At 44.2% G+C, this 22,184-nt stretch overlaps 1 protein-coding gene across 1 annotated transcript in view; it reads left to right on the forward strand.

Moving 5' to 3' along the window:
- The window catches only part of stx1b (syntaxin 1B), a 45,190-nt gene extending 25,828 nt beyond the window's left edge, over positions 1 to 19,362 (forward strand). The window contains exons 4-10 of the mRNA XM_047571556.1: positions 2,988 to 3,062; positions 6,107 to 6,180; positions 7,978 to 8,086; positions 8,966 to 9,039; positions 10,285 to 10,422; positions 10,507 to 10,617; positions 10,942 to 19,362. Coding sequence (XP_047427512.1) covers positions 2,988 to 3,062; positions 6,107 to 6,180; positions 7,978 to 8,086; positions 8,966 to 9,039; positions 10,285 to 10,422; positions 10,507 to 10,617; positions 10,942 to 11,022 — 662 coding nt within the window. The 3' untranslated portion in view covers positions 11,023 to 19,362. The remainder of the gene's footprint in view (positions 1 to 2,987; positions 3,063 to 6,106; positions 6,181 to 7,977; positions 8,087 to 8,965; positions 9,040 to 10,284; positions 10,423 to 10,506; positions 10,618 to 10,941) is intronic.
- The last annotated feature ends 2,822 nt before the right edge of the window (positions 19,363 to 22,184 follow it).

Below are 22,184 nucleotides of genomic sequence, written 5' to 3' on the forward strand. Positions count from 1 at the left end.
GTTTCAATTAAGCTTCAATCACGCTTCAATCAGGTTTCACTCAGGTTTCAATCAGGCTTCAATCAGGCTTCAATCAGGTTTCACTCAGGTTTCAATTAGGCTTCAATCACGCTTCAATTAGCTTTCAGTCAGGTTTCAAGCAAGATCCAATCAGGTTTCAATTACGCTTAAATCACGCTTCAATCAGGTTTCACTCAGATTTCAGTCATACCTGGTCTTTTACCTTTTAATCCATTAATCTGTATTCTTAGAAAAAAAAAGCTAAATTCTTAAAGTGATAATTCATCAACATGTGATTTAGATTTTTCAGCCACATTCACTTCAAAGATGTCTTTAATTAGTTGAATTTTTATTGTTTTAATTCTGCGGTTACTAAAGCCAGTTTGGTGAAATTTGCTCAGATTTCTCGCTTGAAGTTCAAGGAAACATCCACATATTTAAGTGTGAACCCATCTCCGTGTTCTGTGTTCATGTCCAGTTGTTTTTCTGCATGATGATCTGACCTCTCTGCATGTCGACGCTTTTGTTTGGGTGTTGCATGATAAATGATTTTTTTTTTCTGTCTTTCCCCTCCCTCTTCTTTCTTTCTTTCTTTCTTTCTTTCCTTCTTTTCCTGTGTCGTTTGTCATCGTCCGTCTGTCCGTTGTGTTGTGTCCGCTGCATGGTGCTGTATTTAAACTGCATGAAGTGACGTTAACCTCAGAGGAGACGAGGTTAACCGCTGAGGACGTGTGAGTGACGAGCCTCTCGCTTCATTTCTGTAAGTTCATGTAGAAAACTGGAAAACCTCGTTCTGTCCCTCAGGGGCCAATTTGAGCTTTGGAAACATAACAATGTAAAAACATTGGAGGGAACATGCAGTTCCTCTTTAGGTGCGTTCAGTATGTGACAAACTAAAAACAGTGAAGGCTAATTAATATTAGCGTGAGAGCTTTTATTCCTCTATATGTTTCCCATATAGAATGGTTAAAACTCCTCCAACCTCTGGACGTTTGGAAGCATTTTACTGTAAAAACCTCTTATATCTGCCACGTTCAAATGTCTGGTTGATCGGATTCGACGTCCGGACTCTTCTCCTCCCTCCTGGTGAAAGCGCGTCGCTTTCTCTCTTCTTCTCCCACTCGCTTCTGGGTCAGCTCTCTCTCAGCTGCCAACGGGCCGTCATGCGAAATGCATTCCAGTGTTTCTGCCTGAATAATGCATGATGGGAGTTGTAGTGAGAGCGCTGCCTCTTGACCGCAGCCATTCATAAAGACCGGGCTGTTTGCCCTCACACCATCGCTTCATTTCCCCAACACGTCTTCTCTTCTGCTTCTGACCGACGTAGACTGGTCAGAAGTGAACAGCAAGTAAAGCAAACACGGAGCTGGAACATCTCGGTAAAATCTCCTTAAACGAACCGCAGACTCAGAAACAATTTAATATTCTCAAGAGAGAGACAAACCTGCTTCAAACCTGTGTGTTGACGTTGGTATCTGCCTTGTTAACACTTCAATAGAAGCATTACCAAATCAGATTAATGTTTCCTTTCAATTAACACGCACAAATCTACTTTTAAATTCACGGATAAACTGCATCCATCAACACCTCTATCAATTAATCTCTTTTTTTTATAAATAATATATATATATAGTTTACAGTACGTTTTCCATCTGCATTCATATTCATGTCAAGGAAGCGGCTTCCTGTTCCTAAGCTTAGCATTAGATCCCTGTCTTCAACAGGGGGTACTGCAGTGGGAGGGTCGCAAAATCTTTGGTTGATTAGACATTTTTTATATATATTTTTTTAAATTTTGCCCTACATTTTTCTCCCACAAATTTAAATTTCTTTAAATACACATTAACGTGAATCCAACACATTTTACAAATGGAGGCAGAAGACGTCATCTTTCAGTCAACACTTAACTCATTCAGTGATACAGGAGCTGTCTCAACAGCGCACTGTTTCACACAGGGCGCAGCACTAGCCGAGACGTCAATCTGAGCCTCCTGTACACAGTAGGCCACGCCCCTATCGCTGCTGAGCCAATCACGAGGCCGCATATTTCCCTACAATTACCGGAGAGCCTATTCAGTCCCCAGGTGAAATCCAGAAGCACATTGCAATATTAGCAGAAGAGAAGCTAACAGTGTAGCTCGCTCCCATGAGGCCAAAATGGATCGCTTTGTCTTACTTTATTTATATGTCAATTATACACCAGTTAGGTTTGAAATAAAAAAAGAAAAGAATAATTTGAACCTGTGCACTATTTGAATTATTATTATTGAACGTTAAAGACAGCTGTATTAGATGCTAGCGAGAGCTGCGGGTGTGAAGGTGGAGCTGCAGCAGTGGTCAGACGGAGAGCAGCGTGAGTCAGAGGTGGGAAAAGGCTGAATGGCACTGCAGCGCTCGTAAATCTGACTGCACTGCTGCAGTTAGTGCACGTCCTCCTCCTCCAACATGGCTGACACGATGTGATGCTACTGCTCCTTCCTTCTCCTCCTCCTCCTCCTCCTCCTCTTTCTCGTCCTCCTCCTCGCAGGCTACACTCCCGGACAAGTCGGCTTTCTCTTGAGGCTTTTTCGACATTCCCAGTTTCATCACTGAAGACGTCCACACAGACAGACTTTGGATATAATGAGTAATTTGTGCTCGGTAAAAATGGACAGAAATGTTTCATTCAGACGGCGTTGTCATCAGAGCGTCTTTTGTAGAAAGAAGGAGTCCAAAGTCGAAATAATTATGTTCAATGAGATCATTTTTTTTTCTGCACTGTAGCTGAGAATTTCTACAGACATACTTGGGTAAAAACATCAGATTACACCTGCTATCACTGAAAATGACATGAGTTTCATAAATTAATTGAATTTCCTAGATTTTAATTTCACTCCGGTGGGCTTCAGAGAATAAAAGCTATAACAGAACACATAGATTTACCCATAAAGACCAGATACAACCAAAAACACTCAACAAACTCTCTGTCTGTTGTTCTTCCTTTGCAGAGACCAAGCAGGAGTTGGAGGACCTCACAGCTGACATCAAGAAGACAGCCAATAAAGTCCGCTCAAAATTAAAAGGTACGCTCTCACGGGAAACAGGAAACATTTAGAATTATCCTTAAAAACGTTTGCGAAGGATCCAGATTCAGGAGACATCAACGGTGTCTGAAGTCACAGAATCTGTGTTCTGTCTGGATTGATCTGTAGAATCAGAGTAAGCGTCTTGCTGTCCACAGCTCCTTCATGCTGCTCATTAAAGCTCTGCAGCGTCTGAAAGCAGCAGGACAACAAACACAAGCGTCCACAAGTTTAACTCCATTAAATCACGTGTATGTCTGACGCAGCATTTAAGAAACTTTTGTAGCAATGACGTAATTTCCTGGAGAAGCCTTGTGCCATTTGTCGCTGTGATTGGCTGAGAGTTTATTAATTCATTGCTGCACACCCTGGTTTATAGCCTTTAAACACTCTAAGTCATAGGCTTTCAACAGGGGGTGCGCGGCCCCTAAGGGGGCCGCGGAAATACTGCTGGGGGGTCGCAAAATTTTTGCCTGGTTAGAGGTTTATATATATATTATTTTCCCCCACAAATTTCTTTTAATACATGCCTATTCAGTCCCCAGGTGAAATCCCAGACACACACAGCAATATTAGCAGAAGAGAAGCTAACTGCTAACAGTGCAGCTCGCTACCATAGAAAATAGATGACTTTGTTCTAGTTTCTTTATCTGTATATATATAAAAAAGTCAATATTTGAACCTGTGTATTATTTGAATAGCTTAATATTGGATGTAAAATGATAATAATAATGTATATTTATACATAACAGTAGGCCGAACACATATAGTAGGTAGGGGGTCCCACGTCAAGCTCCGTCTTTAAGTCATTAGTCTGCTCCTAACCGATCTGAACATGAACTTTTCTGTATGCTGACCTTCAACCTGAGACTTTATAAGAAATAGTCAGGAGGCGACACGAGGGTCCGGGCTTCACTAAACAAACGACCATAAAAATATCATTTCACGCTGATTATTTCTATAAGCCACCACTCTGACTCTGACGTTATTTGAGTGCTCCTTTATTAGAGGATTTATGTTTTTTTTTTTGTTGTTTTTTTTCCGCGCCACTGAAAGCAAGCATCGACCTTCAGCGGCAAGAAGAAAATATTCAGGAACAGTGGTGGCAATTTATCAAGCTGTAATCGCCGGGACAGCTACGCGCACACACACGCGCGCACACACAAACGCAAACACACAATCCAATGAGCTTAAAGCTATAGAAACACACACAGTCGGTTCACGCTGAGGGTTCAAGGACATCGCTGCTTTAATGTGAACAGCCAGAGGATGCACTGCACAAACGCACACACACAGACACGCCCACGCGACACACACTCACACACACCGTGTTCAAAACGCGTGTGAAAACACACTCACAGACTGTACATAGGCAGTCTGAGAATAGCAGTGATGCTGGTGATGAAGCTATAATTAGAATCCCCACAAGGCCGCCAGTGTTATTGTCTACACACACACACACACACACACTGCAGCATCACCCACTGTAGATTTCTCATCCTCAGGAGTGCGTGTATGTGTGTGTTGCGTGGGGTGAGAGGCTCCACCCACAACAGATTTGTGTTCTTAAAAGTCAGCATGTCTGACCGACTGTCGGGCACAAGCTGTGGAGCCGTGCAGCTCTTAAAGAGACAGTACGTCTGAATCGTCACCTCGGTCCAGCGGTTAAATGCAGAAATTAGCATATGTCCTTCAGAGAGATACGCGGCCTCTCCGGGATCGGTGACGTTTGTCTGATTTCAGCTGTTTTCACAAACGTGCCCGTATTAACGTCCTCACGGAAAAAAAAATAAAAAATAAAAAGATGTTTCCTTGGGCCCAAAATAGATGTCTGTTTCTGAGAAGGAAGGAACCAATCAAGACCAGATGTGAAGATTCAGTTCGTGCTAATCCACTTTTACACTTCCTGTTTCCATCTGTTCCAAAAGTAAGGCAAAAATGTAACAACAGGAGCTCAATATAGTTTTTATAATCAATAATCAATATATATTTTTATTTTTCTGTTATTTCATTGCTTAGTTTGCACTCAGGAAGGGACAGATTTTTACATAAGAGCAAAAAAAAAAAAAAACTAAAGATGCTAAAGACACGCAAGGACTCACAATCTGTTGCTTACTCACCCAGTTTTCATCTCACTGTCACTCACGCACAAACACACACACAGTGCTGCGTGATATTGCTGAGTCATCGTGGATCCAGCAGCAATCATCTATCAAACTCATCGCCTCAGAGACACGTCGACTCGCATTGGTTTCCTGGGGACGCAGGCAAACATTAAAGTCTCCGGGTCTGAGTTTCATGGATTCACACTAGGAGGACATCGATCCTCACAACGCTGCCAATCAGACACAGTCCCCACAACGTGACTAAAGGGAGACACACGCTCAGAGGAAAACATTATGTAAGCCTTTGAGTTGGTCTCTTCACACACTGGAGACAAACTGACATCAGCGTCACATGACACCAGGACAGACTTGTTACCATGGTGTCCATGCACACACACACGCACACACGCACGCGCAGACACACACACACACACACTCAGCTGATGAGTTACTTATCAGCTGTTTATTAGGTAACACACAGATCCCACAGCGCCTCCTACAGGCTGCAGAGCTCGTTACAAACACGCTGACAAACTGTTATTGATCGTTAAAGGCTTTTAATTAATTCATTTAATTTGATTAAGGCGCAGGGACACTGCACCGTTGATTAGTCTCTCACTGAGCAAAACTTTAATGAAAATAAATCTGTCACCAACATCCTTTTACTGTCAGAACGAGAAAACATAGAAAATAAGACAATAAGTGTTTAATTAAATAAATTTTTTGGACATTTTTTCCAAATGTCTACTGTTGCTGAAACCGTTAGCCGTGACACTGTGCTGTTTTAGCTTTCTCAGAGACAGCTGAGGGCACGTTGGAAACTGGAGAGGAGCCTCGGAAAGAGCAAGAGTTTAAAAGAGCAAAGAGCAAAACACAAAGTGGATGTTTTCTCCCGCTTGAACCAACTTCATTTAACGGATCCTCTTCGTTTTCCTGCAGCAATCGAGCAGAGCATCGAGCAGGAGGAGGGCCTCAACAGATCATCAGCGGACCTCAGGATCCGCAAGACACAGGTGAGACACCTTCCCTAGCGGTCCATCGTCCGCCTTTATTGTAACGACACAGACATTTCACTGAGTAATTTAGAAGCTCAAGTGACCAGAGGATTAAATATCTCACGGGCTGAGTGTCAACAGAGCAGGGAGTGTTAGCACTACGGGTCCTGACACCTCGTCAAAGCCCCTCAGCAACACACGCTGCAGTTGTCTCGTGTCTCCTTGCGGTAACTTTACATCTGTTTGTCTCCAGAGACCCCTCAACCACTTGGGGCCCTGTGTGTGAACTCATTAAGGCATTTTTATACCCAACATGGATTTTTTTTTTTCTCTCTACTGAGGATGTTCAGAGCTTTATCGTCTGATCATTTGTTTGAGCAGGGGACATGTGACTCGCAGCCCCTGTGTGCGATTTGACAAGGCAGCATTCTGCTTTGTCATTGGCTACTGCCTCCCTTCCCTCTCTGTTAGTCCGCTGCCTCCTGATGGGCAAGAGGAGAACTGCAGCGCCTCACAGCTGCAACATCAGCAGCTACAGCTACAGATCTGAACGTGTGTGTGTTCAAGATATCCCCTCCACACAGACAAGAGATTAAATTAACGGTGGAAGCGTCACACAAACAGCTTCATGAACAGGTTTTTACTGTCGGTCGTATTTACAGGATCCACATTAGGCACTAAAACTTGGCACGACGTGAGTTACAAAGACCAGGGTTCATTTTATTAGAAGTAAAAATAAAAAGGCGACAGGTGAGATGCGAGGAGCTTCTGCAGGTGAAAAGTGGTCGCCTGAGGCGTCTTCAGCGTCAGCCTTTATTCACCTCTCCACAGGTGTGGCTGGTTAAGGTAATTAATCGGAAGCACTGCTGCTGCACGGCCTGTGGAGGTGCAGGGGGGTGTGACAAACTGAAAATTTAACAGCTTCTCCTTTAATATACAGACAGCTTGAACCGTCAGTGTATTAAAACGTTGAATCAGAATTAATTACATGATTTATATAGTTAATGCAAATGAATCCCGTTTTACTCTGTCACCTTAAAGGGACATGTCTCAAATTTGTATTACTCATATACTTGCTTTTTGCAAATGCATTATTCTTCTACATTATTATTCTTGCAAAAGTTTCTCAGAATAGAATTAGATCTACCAAAAAAAAAAAAAATCTTCCTCTGAAGGCCATCTTTCTTGAAGGCCATGTTACGCCTACCAGATGGGAGAACGTGGTGCGAGGCTTGTGTTTCATCCTGCAGAGTACTGCTCACTTGGTGGAGGCAGAAGGTCCTGTAAATAGCGTCCAATCTGGAGAATGTGGAGGGTTTTTTTCTGCAGTTCTTATGCTTTGTTTGAGGGATTTCTTGTCATTCTCTGTGCGATTATCATACCATGCCAGTGTTGAAATAAGTTTAAACACTCCTGATGGAGCAACGATAAAAGGTCTTCAGCAGCTCAGCAGACAGGTTATTTTTCCTTGAGTGCTGAATGTTCTCCAGAATAACATAAAGGTCAAGCATGCTCAAAAAATATGCCGCATCTCCTTTGCATTTATCCAGCTCTGACCTTGGCGTGGGGGGAAAGGAGGCTCCGCTTGCTTTTGATTCTGTTGTTTTTGATCACTTCCTGATTTCCCAAACCGTGTTGCTGGCCAGGGTCTTAAAAAAGGAACGTTATTCACACATCAAAGATAATTAACAGCATCAAAGGAAGGCATTTTGACAGACAACTACTTCCAAATCAAAGTGTCATGAAGTGATGCAGAAAACCAAAATTCTGTGTAGAAAGACAGATTTTTAAAAAGTCATTCTCGTCTTCCCGCAGCACTCGACGCTGTCACGTAAGTTTGTGGAGGTGATGACTGAGTACAACACCACGCAGTCCAAGTACCGCGACCGCTGCAAGGACCGCATCCAGAGACAGCTGGAGATCAGTGAGTACACAATCTGGAGCTTCACACGATCCCAAGTCAAGGGAGAGTGATGAATAATCTTTCCTCCGATTCTAATGAACCGACGTAGAACCAAAACCCTGAACACAATGTTAAACGTTAATGATGAACACAGAGTCGCTCTAAGCAGAAACTCAAACATTAGCAAAGATCAAACAGGAGGAAAAGGCTGGAAGAGTTTATATGCACAGGAACAACAATGACACAGGAAGTAAATTATGGTCTCTTAGCTAGAGTTTAAAACTCGCCGTCTGGCTTTAATGTTACTGCAGTAGGTGACCTGTTTGTCTGATGTGTTTTTCTTCCCAAACACGTGCAATAATTCTCTTTCAGCCGAGCTCTTACTCATCGCTCCGTGTTCGTCCCGCAGGTACCGAGAATCACCGAGGTTAATAATAAACGAGGTCGATTCAGTCTGCAGATAGACATCAGAGAACAACACACAAATTAGACTATCAGGCAGGACGCACGTTCGAAAGTGGATGTGACTACACTGTCTACTCACGCACACACACACACACCCACACACCCACACACACTGATGCAGACAGATAAACGCTGTAATCACTGCAGAGGTAGTGCAGCTATTTTCCGCTCAGTCGATTGTTGACCTTCACACACACACACACACACACCCACAGCTGCTAGGAATACGCTACATGATCTAAAGTATGTGGACAGCCCAACACTGAAGCTGTGCACCGAAACAGTTTAACCACAAATGAAGAAGGCAGCACTTTGTTTTATGCTGCAGCGGCTATCTGAGCTTTCTTCAGTTGCAGTCACACAATACACCATGCGACTAAGGTGGTTCTTCAGACGTTCCCGGCTCTAAACATTGTCTTCGTTTTCTGTCTGCAGCTGGAAGAACCACCACCAACGAGGAGCTAGAGGACATGTTGGAGAGTGGCAAATTGGCCATCTTCACCGATGATGTAAGCACTGCACCTGAGCCCGGCTGTAGCTACGGGTCACTTTAACCTGCGCCAACCTGCATCCCGCGATGGTCGCCATCAAGGGATGCGGAATGGCCACGAGGTGCGCTGAGACATCAAGTGAATACGGCCTTTGTCACATGACAGTGTGGACTAGCAGGCGGCGGGAGGATGGGTGAGGCGACGGAGCTTTTCTTTTGAAGGAGTCACCTCGTATTGTTATCTGCTCCTTCAAATTAAAAGCTCTCATATGATGTTATGTAACCGGAGACCCTGCTGGAAACCAGAATTGAGCTCCTCTGGCTAAAGCCACGCCCACATGTGATGTCACAGCGTGCTTTAACCAGCGGAGCTCAGAGATTCATGGCAGGTGTGAAGTTACTCCATCAGCAGGTAAGTCAGAGGGCTCTGTTGTGTCAGTCTGAAATCCATCATGGCTGCCACAAAAAGCAAACCCAGAACCCTACGCAGAGCCTTTAGTATTTCCGCCTGTTTCTCCATTTCCACGATTTTTGAATTGGTCGTTTTGGATCAATAAAGAATCTGTAAGGTTATCTGAGGAGGTTTGGAGAAACAGACATGTGCATGACTCGAGTTTGCCCAAAACTTCAGCAAAACTTTCAGCTGCCATTGTTTAAAGCGAAGCAGGAAGTTGAAACAAATAAACCTGACTGGCTAAAAAGGACACAGCGCCAACTACCGTCAGGGTGCCATTGTTACAGAGCGAGCCCTGGATTTATGGGCCGGGGGGAGGGGCTGTAGGCGTTCACCAGTTGGTTTATGTGTACGTCGGTGCGGAGCTCCGTCCATTTTAAAACAGAGAGCGAAGGAGAAGCAGATATACATAACAATGAAGAACATGAAATGACATAAATTAGATCAGTTACCTCATTATTTATTAAAACAACTCTGTTATGATTTGTTGGCTTGAATTAAGTTACAGAACTGGACTTCTAGGACAGGCCCCCCAACCCCCAATATAATGATAGGGGAAACGTTGCACTAGCTTAGGCTATGTGTGAAGGTAGTGCCTTAACATCCACACAGTAGACTTTCAAATGAAAAGCATTATATCATCACATCATATGAAACAGCAGCAACAACATTGGCACGTTCAAAATTTCCTCACAGACCTTCCTACTTGATTTATTTTTTGGTTTATGTCTGATTTCGCTTTGTTTTTGCGTTTATAATTCTTTATTCGAAAGTGTCAGAGCAAGTTAACGTTCCACACTCCTCCCGCAGATCAAAATGGACTCACAGATGACCAAACAGGCCTTGAACGAGATCGAGACCCGACACACCGAGATCATCAAGCTGGAAAACAGCATCCGCGAGTTGCACGACATGTTCGTCGACATGGCCATGTTGGTCGAAAGCCAGGTGACGACACAAGGAACTACATCAGCAACAGGTCGGAGGTAGTTGGGACGGTGTGTGTTGACCTGTGCCGTGCGTGTGTTTCAGGGAGAGATGATTGACAGAATTGAATACAACGTGGAGCACTCCGTCGACTATGTGGAACGAGCCGTCTCAGACACCAAGAAGGCCGTCAAATACCAGAGCCAGGCTCGCAAGGTAACGTGTCCACCAGTTAACGAGGGAAGGCAGCCAAGTAAACCTGCTGCAGGGAGTAGCCCTCTGAAGATGAACACTGCCCTTTAAGTCGTATTTCCACAATACCTGCAATTAGCTTCAGTGATTTCAGCTAAGTCCAGTACTTATTAAGAATTTATGCAGAAGAAGACATCCAGTGGTGATCTATGATGTGAAGGCCTGGACGGGCTGAAGGAACCTTTAGTTCCCAACATCAGGTTCTGGGATCATTAGCAGTCAGTAGTACAACCTTCCGAAAACGTAATACGCCCTGTATATGTTGTCTTCTCTCCTGTCCCCCTGCAGAAGAAGATCATGATCATCATCTGCTGTGTCATCCTCGGTGTGGTCCTGGCGTCGTCCATCGGTGGCACGCTGGGCATGTAAGACGCTACACCGCCCGCTGCCGTGACGACCAATACCGACCGACCGACCGTCCGACCGACAGCCAGCAGAGAAAAGAAACACCAACGACAACACAAAAACTTGAAACACAAATGCAAGACAGATAACCAATCAGCTAGGAAGAGAAAACAATCCAATCACAGCTAAGAGGAAACACCACGGGTCTGGGTGGGGTTCAAAAAACAAAGAAAAAAAAAACACAATAAACGCCATCACATTATAGCTGACTTAACTACTTAACGTATACAAAAGAGGGTACAAATAAACCTATTTATTACAGATGTACATGTAAATGTATTGAACATATGAAACAACACATGGGTTAGCTACCTGTAAAAACTGATGACCTATAATATAACATTTACTTGTTTGTTTGTTTTGCCTTTTTCCTTATTTTTTAACGGTTTCTTTCGTTTTTCGGGAGTCTCCGAGGGCAGTGATGGTGACGGCTGCCGGGTGTGAGTTCTGCGGGGCTAATCTGTCCGTTAGCTTCTGTCGCTCATTGGGCCTTCTGGAACACATTGATCTCAAACCATTCCGAAAACTCCAGAACCACCCGGAGTTCCGTTCAGGAACAGAGGGGTTTGGCTCCGGAATGCTGCCAGTAGCTCTGGCGCTTTGCGAAAGGTCGCCCCGCAGGACGAGCGCTCTCCGGCTGTGCTAGAACCAGATTTGTTCCCTTGTTTCTGGGAGGGAGGGACCGACCTCGCCGTTGGCTCAGCCTCTTTAGACCACCTCTCATTGGTTGCCCATTCCTGTCATTCACCTTAGTCAGCCTGTTAAATTAAATTAGCTTAAACTGGCAAAGCCCAACCTGCCACATGCTGTTTAGAAATCAACAAGGAAAGAATGTGACACGCTTCCCATTGAGATGTTTCCACAGCCAGCCAATTGGTTGAGCTGAGTAGATGAGGGGGGAGGGGGGTGTCACTGCAATGTGACGGGTTTCCACGACAGCAATTGCCCCTTCTTGTCACACCTATCTAACCAAAGAGCAGTGGGAGGGAGGACCTCTCGTTGTCCTGCTGAATCTGACTGGCCAGCAGCAAATAAAAAAAAGTTTGACTAACTGGTGAACGCCGGGAAGGAAAAGGTGGTAGGAGGGTTAAAAGGAGGGTGGGAGGAGATGGACAGTTAATCTATGCAGTTACGATAGGAGGAAACTACTTGTCCCGCCTCCCCAAACCAAGATAGCCAATGAGGATCAGGGATTCACGTTACCGTAACAACATGCACATCGCGCCGATCGATGTAGAAACATGGTGGTCGCGGCCGGGCGTCATCTCCAAGCTGTCGCAGCTGTTCTCCCGGAAGATTCTTTAAAAAATGGAGAGAACACATTAAAAAGTGAAGAAGAAAAATACAATATGAATTTAACAAACAAGCCAGAAAATGTAGGAAACCTGTAGACGCTGGTTGCCCTGGTTACGTGAGCGTCGCGGTGATATCGTTGCCGTTTTATTATTTGATGGGAACGTTTGTTGCTTCGTTGTTTCCGTGGTGCTGCTGTTTTGGTGCGTGTGTGACGCGTCCGTGCTTCTTGGCCTGACATTGTTTAGCAGGTTAATGTTTAGTCTGTACGTTATGATGCATTTGCCTGTTTCCTCCCTGCATCCCTCCTTCTCCGACCCGACCGTGTGTGTGTGTATGTGTGTGTGTTTTATTCATACCATTGGATTGGTCGAGTTGCACAGGTGCTATTGAACAGCAGAGGATTTTCCTATTGGTGGATTTTCTCTGTGGAAGGTGGAACATGTGACACACACACATTCATATACATCCACATCAAAGACACCTCAGATATTCATTTCAGTTTTCATACCGGAAACTCCCCTTAACACATGCACATCACTTTAGTGTTAGAGATAGACTGTGTTGCTTAGCATGTTACAGCATTAGCTTGTGTTTCATGTAGATTGTGTAGAAGCTGCTTGTTGGAGACTGCTCTCAGTTTTCTGGTCTTTTCTGGTCTTCTTTAAAGTTTTCTGTCTGGTGTCCGGTGTTGAGAAAAGCTGGTTCAAAGTTTCAGAAAGTTAGAAAGCTAGCAGCTAGCTAGTGAGGCTATTTTGTCAAATTTGAAGAAAAGCAGTTTACTTTTCCACAGACCTCTTTTACCAACATACATATATACATACATTTTCAGTGTCACTCTGTGTTAGCATTAAACATTAGCTATATTTCCTCACAAGAACAAACGAATATCCCTCTTTGCACAAATGCACATGCTAATTAAAGTAAAATAAAAAATTATTATCAAAGACCAAATGTAGGAACAGAGTATTTGGTTTTGTTGATTATAATGAGGTCTGTGTTGAGAAGAAACTGGACACGTGGATGGGTTGAATAACGACCACACTGTAGCTTTAGATTGAGATGGGTTCGTCAGCGCTAAGGCTCTGTGATACGGAGGTTCGTCTTCTTCTGTTGAGGCCTACGCTGGACGGCAACAACCACAATCACCACGAGCTCACATTACACTCAGTGTCAAAGCAATAAGATTAGTGTAGTTTGACAGAAAACGTGTATGCTAGCTACCTAGCGCACTCTGTCTGGATTCAGCCTCCAGTTTAGCAGCTGTGCTTTCTCTGGTCTCATTTCTGCATGTTAGTCCTTTGACTGATTTTTTTATTGGCTAACAGTTGGCTAACGGTTGACTTTCTATTAAGTCGCTATGCAGCTCTGTTTCTCTGGAAGGCCATGCTCTGGCTAAAAGTTAACATGACGTGTTATTGCTTTGTCGTGGCTAGCATGCGCGAACATGAGTACGTAGTCAGTGCTTTGTGGAATCATGTGTTTTCTCAGGAGTCGTAGTTGTTAGCGCCATTAGTTTTAGATGTCTGTGATGCTGTATAGATGAAAAAAAAAAACAGGATGTTTAACTTCTGGTGTGGAGATGAGAGGAGCTTTTGTTTTATTCTTTGGATTCCCGAAACCAAAACTTGACTTCTGTGTTCACCAAAGCTTCACAGATGCCCCCAAGTCCTCAAAGCCGAAAACTCCAGCAGATGTCTGTTCAAACGAAGTTTCTGTAAACAATTTCTCTGCTGTCGTACTGTCAACATTTGCGGCTGCATTCTGGCGTTACGAGAGTTTTCCATCTGGTTTTTAGATGGTGGTAGATTAAATATACGTTCTCCTTTAAATCAAACCAGTCTGCATGTTCTGCCTACATTTCCACATCTCATCTGACTCTTTTAGAGTCTGCAACACACAATATTTAATCCAGTTCCATGTTCGCGATGGTCGATGGTTGTCCAGGTGGCGTCACAGTCGTCACGGTAGTCTTGCGATTGGTTCGGCGGTGGATAAAGATCAACAATGAGAGGATGCCGTCATAGCACCAGCCAGTTTGTTGACACTGATATTGCTTTGCCGTGTGTGTGTGTTTCCTGTCAAGTTCCTGCTCCTGTCTTGTAGCTATCCATCAGGCCCTGCCACTATCCTCTGAAAAACAAAGACAAATGTCACAAAACCACAGAGGCAGTAAAGCTAAACGGTTAAAAAAAAAAAACTGCTCGGTGAAGGTTTGATGGTTTGTCCAGGTGTTCGGCCCCCTGTCCTCTTGTCTTTCCTGTTCCTGTTGCGTTGTAGTTGTTTGGTACAAAAAGACGACGTTGAGGGCCGGGAGTCTGCCAATCCCCTTCCCCAGCAGACCCCGCCCATCCTGCTGTGTGTAATAATTATAATAATAATAATAAAAAAAGGCATGCAAAAGCGTTGTGGAGTTTGCATGATGGTGTTTTTTGTACCCCACCCCACGCCCCGCCCTCCATGTCGTGCACTTTACCACTCATGTGACCAATCTGGTTAGCACATCAGTAGTTACCGACAAAGTACTTGTTCCTAGCTAGTCTGCATTTTTATGTAAAAGTCACACACATGTTATTTTAAAGACTCATATTTTAATGTGAAAGGCTACATTTTCACACATACTGTCATCCTGCGCCCACCCCACCTTAACACGCCCTCCAAATCTCCCGCTAGGTCTCATACCACCATTAGCCACTGATGTGTGTTCGCTTTCGCTGCTGCATTTGTGTTTGTGGAAGAATTGTCTGAGCACTCCGTCACCCAGCGTTGTGTGTGCAGCATGACTCCCTTCCTCTTCGGTGAAACAAGACGTCCAAATGTGTTTATGAGTGTGTGTGTTAGTGTGTGTGTATGTTGGAGCAGCACAAGTTTGTTTAGATGTGTGAAGTGTCTGATCGCAGGTCGGCGGTTTGCAGCCGTGTCAAAAAGTTCCACTATGATTTTTTTTTTTTTTAAATCGCGACAGATGAGAGATCAGACACATGTAAGGACGCCATGATCACTGTTACTGTTGTATTTATTCAATTCAAACCAAAGCGTTTTCGCCCCTCCCTCATGTGTTCTCAAAATGTTCGCCGCTACTATCAAAGAGCACAACGCAAGTCAAGTTTACACTGAGATATTTGTAACGGTAATTTGTAATGGTGAAGTACTAACAAAATACAAAACCACTAATGCAATCACAAACTACAAAAACAAAAGCCCAGCCCCCCCTCGCCCACCACCAGCCCTCACTGCATGTTGGTCTGTCCATCAATCAAACCCAAAAAACCTGTCCGACACTTATCTTATGCCACAACAACGATGTCTGCCTCCACCCTTCCTTCTCTTTCCTTTCTGCCTGTAGCTGTTAGTTTAGTGGAAAAATATGATGCATATTCATAATCTTGTCCTTCACTTGAGGCACATACGGAGACAATGGTGGTGCTTTCTTCTTCTATTGATTAATTGCTGTTATTCTTGTTATTTTAGTGTCATTGTTTTCTTTAAGACCAGCCCGTGGCAACACTTCAGGATCAACGGCCCGCCTGCAGGTTTTAAGGCTCTGCTAGCTAAAACATGGCCGACTTGTCGAAGCCAACCAATCAGATGATTGATCCTAAAACTGGGCGCTGACAAATCATCGCCATCTATTGTCCAGCACTTTCTAATTAGGTAGCTAGCTGCCAAAAAACCTACAGGGGGCCTTTTTCCTGGGTGAAAAACGGCTGCGGCCTTGTCTACTGAAGTCACATATATAGGCAAGAACATATATAAATCTTACACCAACATACTGCTTTTCTCTACCTGTATGTACGTGGCTGTGTAGCCTTTATTGCTTCTGTTGGTTGTGTACAGTTCCTGTCAGAGCGGGGTGCGGAAAGCAGGAAAAAATCATCCGGAGAGAGTTTGAGTGCGACACCTAGACCCAAAGATTGACTTAGCGTTAGCTGTTAGCCATTAGCCCAAGTGTGGAAGTAACATGGCGTGTTGTTTCACACCGATATTGGCTCGCGGCTCCAGGCTGTTCACGCGTGGAGGCAACATGCCTTGCCGTTATTTCTGCAAATTAACTTTTCAGACCAGCAGCACAGCGTCTACAGACGAGTGTCTGTCTTCCAGGTTTGTCGTCAACAGACACAGAGTTCAGAGAGAGGCGGGAGGTTTTTGTTCCTCCGCTGTCGGACAGTTAAACTCTTCTCTGCGATGATTTTTGTCTTCCTGAAACAATTTTCAAAAACCAAAAGCTGTTCAGTGTCCTGCTCTGGATCATGACAAAATGAAAATGTTTGTTTGTTTGTTTGTTTGTTTGTTTGTTGTGGCTTCAACCTGCTCTCGTCAGCAGTCGCAGCTGCAGCTTGATATTGACTGTTGTTTCTGATGATGATTTTGTTGATGTTCCGCCCAGACGTCTTTGTGCTCTCTTCATCGTAAAAACAGTATTTGGTTTGTATCAGTGTTTTTTTCCCTAGTGGGAGGGGTGGGAGGAGTTATGGGAGGGGTCACATTGATAGGCCACACCCACACAATCCCTGCCATAGCAAGTAGGAAAGACACTTAAATAACATAGTTATCATTATCATTATGATTATTGTTATTATTATTATGATTACTACCATAAATTACAAATAAAATGCAGTAAAACATTTGCAAAAACCCAGAGGGAACGAGAACGGCTTCACATGAAGAGATCTTTAAAAAAGGGAGGTCATGATGATTCTATAATAGCAATGATTTAAAGTACAAACGGAGTTATGTTATCATAAATAATAGTAGTAATATTGAATATTGAATGCTCGCAATTTTGTCAAACTGAAACTGGATTCTTTGTGTTATGTAATTATTGTAAATAACTTCAAAGAGAGAAAAAATGACTTGCATGTCTATGTATAAATCTACTGAGATATCTATTCCCGTCAAAGTTGACAAGTAGTTCGATCTCTGTCCTTTTTTGTCACTTTCGCCCCTCCCCTCGTCAGCATCACCCGCCCTCACCCCTTCCCCACGATCTGCACACTCCTTTTATTCTTTAAACGTGGGAGAGAGGCGCCAGCAGAGAGACAGAGAAACATAGCTTCCAGCGTCGTCGTCGTCGCCGCCGCCACCCGCCGCTCCAAGTCCAGACGCCGTGTTTACAGCCGCCTGCAAGAAAAGCTACGGCAGCGCTTTTAGACGCGCTGCCGGACCTTTTCAGAACACTCTGATCTTTTTCGTTTGCGTCTGAAACGAGCTGGAGAGCTCCGGCTGGTTCAGACAGAAACGAAAACAACCTCCATTGTCGACAGGTGTTTGTGGAGCAAACGCAGACACGCCCACAGCTCCATCCATCACCCCAGTTCCAGAGGCTCCACCCACTGGCTCCTCTGATGAAAGTGCTTCCCTCCATATTAGGAAAATTAGTCCCGCCTCCAGGGCTTTCCAGGGCCACGCCCCCGATCACTTTGGAAGCCCTGTTAGCGGTTTCCGGACTCTCTCTCTCTCTTGCTGTTTGGCTGTCTCTCAACCGCAGCTAGCTAGCCAAACAACACGCCGATAACCTGGTCTCTCCTCCTGCCTGTTTTCCACAGAGATTAGCCCAGCCCCGAAACAACGTACTTGCTCTGCCACTTAGCGGCCGTAGACAGTCTGAGCGACCATCAACCGGACAATATCAATCAATATCAATGACCAAGTGTCGCAGTGCCATGTTGCTTACACCCGTCGGATCAACGGTGCCACTAAATCCAGTTTCGCTATAAGTTGCTCGTCGATTTAAACGTGTCTTTTTCTTAACCGCAACCAAACCCCCATGCGACCCTGCTGTTTCCCAAAGAGGTCTTGGTCCCCATATACGAAACCAAGACAGTTAGCCTTTGAGCGCTTTTAGGAAAAGTTTTGAAATGCCGTCCCATGTTTCCGCGTCCGCTAAACCGTCCTGACAAACCACTACAGTCTTCCTTCCACGTTTCTTTTTCTGTCTTTCAGTCCTCAACAGTTTCCTGGAGGAGATCTTAGCGCAGAATTCCTCAAAGGTGTCCAAGCGCAAGAGATCACACGAGAGGTCTGAGAGAGAGTCAAACTTAAGCTGCTTGTCTCTCTGGACAAAGGAAACTTTTTGATTTTAGCTACCCAGACTTCTGATCTTGATCTCAGCTTCACGCCTTTGACGGGTTTGAGGAACATCATCCCATCGTGCTCCCGGTGTCGCCACCTAACTCGTGGCCCGGTCTCTTGCCTCACACAGGCCTATCGTAACAAAGCGTGCAATATTCAGAGAAACAAGGGCTTTCTTTATCATGCAGAGGCGATCAGGCCGGCCACAGAGCGCAGACCTCCTGCAGGAACTCCTTCAACCAAATCATCTGTTTCAGAAAATCAAGGGACCTCCTGCAGCGTCCGTTAAGACCCTGAGCGAGTACGTTGTTGGGGGGGCAGAAATAAAGAGAGGAGCTCTCTGGGCGGAAACGGCAGGTGAGAGACAGAGATGTGACGTTGGAAAGAAAATGTCCAAACTCTAAAAAAAAAAAAAGCTACAGAAAGAGGACAGGGCCATCGCTCTGAAAACACAACTTTGACCGGAAATGCAACTTGTGTCCCGTTTTTTTTGTGTGTGTGTATGTGTGCGTAGCGTAATGTAAAAGCGATCTGTCCCCCCTCCCCACCCGCCCCCTCTAAAAAAAAAAAAATAAAAATGAAAAACACGCTCCGCCTCCCTCCCCTCCAGCCCTGTCTCCCCCCTCCTCCCCCCTCTCTCGTACTGCTGTTGGCTGTTCTGTTTAGTTCATGTGACGTGCCAGTATTCCCCCTCCCCCCTTCTTTTCCTATTTGATCCGCGCCCTCCCCCCACTCTCCCCTTTCCTCTCTCTCTTGCCCCCTCCCTCCCCCTCCTCCCTCTCTCTTCATGGATCTTTAAGATGACAACTCTATGCAGATGCTGTCTTTTATAAGTGTGTCAAAAATTTTAATTTAAAATAAAAACTTAAAAAAACAAACCCTGACAGACATATTGAAATGATAACAAAAAATGAATAAAGAAAAGGATTGTTCAGTGTACTCCTCTGATGTGACGGGATCTTTATTGCTTTGCCTTTTTGATCACTCTCTGTCCTCGCTTCAGTATCATGTCCATGTTTTTCTGTTATTCATTTAAATCTGCTCCCTGATAAAAAAAATATTTAACCTTTTCTAAAATGTCTGACATGATGACTTCATGTTGAACATTGAATAAAGGAAGTGGATGTGCTACTCACAAACAAAATGTTTATAAAAAACTCATAAGTATTAATTCTCTGTAAGATATCTGACTTTCACTTCAAAAGGTCAGTTCATTGTCTACGACTCACTACTACTACCTCTACAGGTAACAGGAAGTATAGCACAGCTGTGGCCACATGTATTTGTTTCAGCACCATAGCCACTTGTTCAGGCTACGTGTTAACGTAGACTAAAAGTTAGTCTACAGAGAAAAGAGAACAGCAGCGATGTGTCAACCAGAGACCATGAAAAATTGGAGATATGAAAAGTGGGTTCAACTAATCCCAGGTTTGACAAACGATGGATACAGGTGACTGGCTAATATTTTCTTCCAGGAAACACCATTCACAACTTTTTGGTTTTCCACTAAATGCTGATAGCGAGCTTGTTTCATTCAGAAATATTTGGGGTTACCTAGGAAACCAGAGCTCGGATGTCTACTAGAGACCAACTGTCAACTACAGAGAGATGCACGATGAGAGAATCGCTTTGAGAGAGTAATCATTTCTGGTGATGTACATAAAAGAGCACAAAGCTGGTGTAGCGGGGAGGTCGGGGTGGCTCTATGGGTCAACCTTACAGTTAAATGAAGTTCAGGTTAAAAATAGAAAACAGTCGGTAACATCGAGCTATGCCCAAAATTCGACTATCTGAATGCGGTACTTGTCCCAGTTTACATGCAACGGAGAAAATTGAATAACTGACAGGAACATCCTCCTCCTCCACACTAGGTGGCGATATGAGTCTTTTCAGCCGGTTAATACCCTTTCCGGTTGACCTACAGTGGGGGAAATAAGTATTTGATCCCCTGCTGAATTTGTAAGTTTGCCCACTTCCATAGAAATGATCAGACTCTGGTTTTTATGGTTGTTTACTGGTTATGGGTATAGACAGAATATCAATCGAAAATGCATAAAAAACACAAAATCTAAAAGTTATAAATTGTTATGTATTTTATTAAGGGAAATAAGTATTTGATCCCCAAGCACAACACAAGTCAGTACTTTGTAGAGAAACCTTTGTTGGCAAGCACAGCGATGAGACGTTTCTTGTAGTTGGTCACCAGGTTTGCACACAGCGCAGGAGGGATTTTGGCCCATTCATCTTTACAGACAGTCTCTAAATCCTTCAAGTTTCTTGGCTGCCTCTTGGAAACTCGGAGCTTCAGCTCCCTCCACAGGTTTTCGATCGGGTTAAGGTCTGGAGACTGACTAGGCCACTCCATGACCTTAATATGCTTCTTCTTGAGCCACTCCTTTGTTGTCCTGGCAGTATGTTTTGGGTCATTGTCATGTTGGAAAACCCACCCACGAGGCATCTTCAGTGTTCTTGCTGAGGAAAGAAGGTTTTTGTCCAAGATGTTACAGTACATGGCTGCATTCATTGGCCCCATAATGCGGTGAAGTTGCCCTGTACCCTTTGCTGAAAAACAGCCCCAAAACATGATGTTTCCACCTCCATGCTTAACCGTGGGTATGATGTTCTTTGGGTCATACTCACGTTTTTTCATCCTCCAAACACGGCGGGTCGAGTTAATGCCAAATAGCTCAACTTTGGTTTCATCAGACCACAGCACTTTCTCCCAAGCCTTCTCTGAGTCATTTAGATGTTCACTGGCAAACTTAAGGCGGGCCTGTACATGTGCCTTCTTGAGCAGGGGGACCTTGCGGGCACTGCAAGAGTTCAATCCATAACGGTGCAGTGTGTTGCCAACTGTTTTCTTGGTGACGGAGGTTCCAACTGCTTCCAGATCATTAACAAGCTCCTGCCGTGTTGTTTTAGGCTGCTCCCTCACCTTTCTCATCATCATCCTCACTCCATGAGGCGAGATTTTGCGGGGAGCTCCAGACCGAAGACAGTTGATGGTCCTTTTATGGGTCTTCCACTTGCGAATAATGGCACAAATAGTTGTCACCTTCTCACCAAGCCTTTTGCTGATGGTTTTGTAACCTATACCAGCCTTGTGCAGGTCTACAATCTTGTCCCTGACATCTTTTGACAGCTCTTTGGTCTTGCCCATGGTGCTGTAGAAGTTGGAATGTAAGAAACTGATTCTTAGAGCAGGTGTGCTTTATATACATGACGAGTTAAGATCAGGAGTATTGGTAATTAGTTGACTGAGCACAGCTGTGTGCCACATGCGCACCAGCCAATCTGTAGGAGCCTGAATTCTAAGTGAATTGTTGGGGATAAAATACTTATTTCCCTTAATAAAATACATAACAATTTATAACTTTTAGATTGTGTGTTTTTTATGCATTTTCGATTGATATTCTGTCTATACCCATAACCAGTAAACAACCATAAAAACCAGAGTCTGATCATTTCTATGGAAGTGGGCAAACTTACAAATTCAGCAGGGGATCAAATACTTATTTCCCCCACTGTATTACATCATATAATAAGCAAGAGCTGTTCATGTGGCAGACCAGCATTAAAGATGGATAGTAATTTTTTTTTAATCTTGTACGTAATGTGCGTGCTACTTTTGATGCAGGTAAGACATGCGCTTTCCCCCAGGTGGTTCTTCTACCAGCTCTGTCTATCTTCTTCTTCTGCGACCATTTGTTTTGGATGTTTTTGCTCCAAGACCACACGCCAGTGCAGCGGTTGTGGAGTAC

Source organism: Mugil cephalus, chromosome 20, assembly GCF_022458985.1.
Source record: "Mugil cephalus isolate CIBA_MC_2020 chromosome 20, CIBA_Mcephalus_1.1, whole genome shotgun sequence".
Lineage (NCBI taxonomy): Eukaryota > Metazoa > Chordata > Actinopteri > Mugiliformes > Mugilidae > Mugil > Mugil cephalus.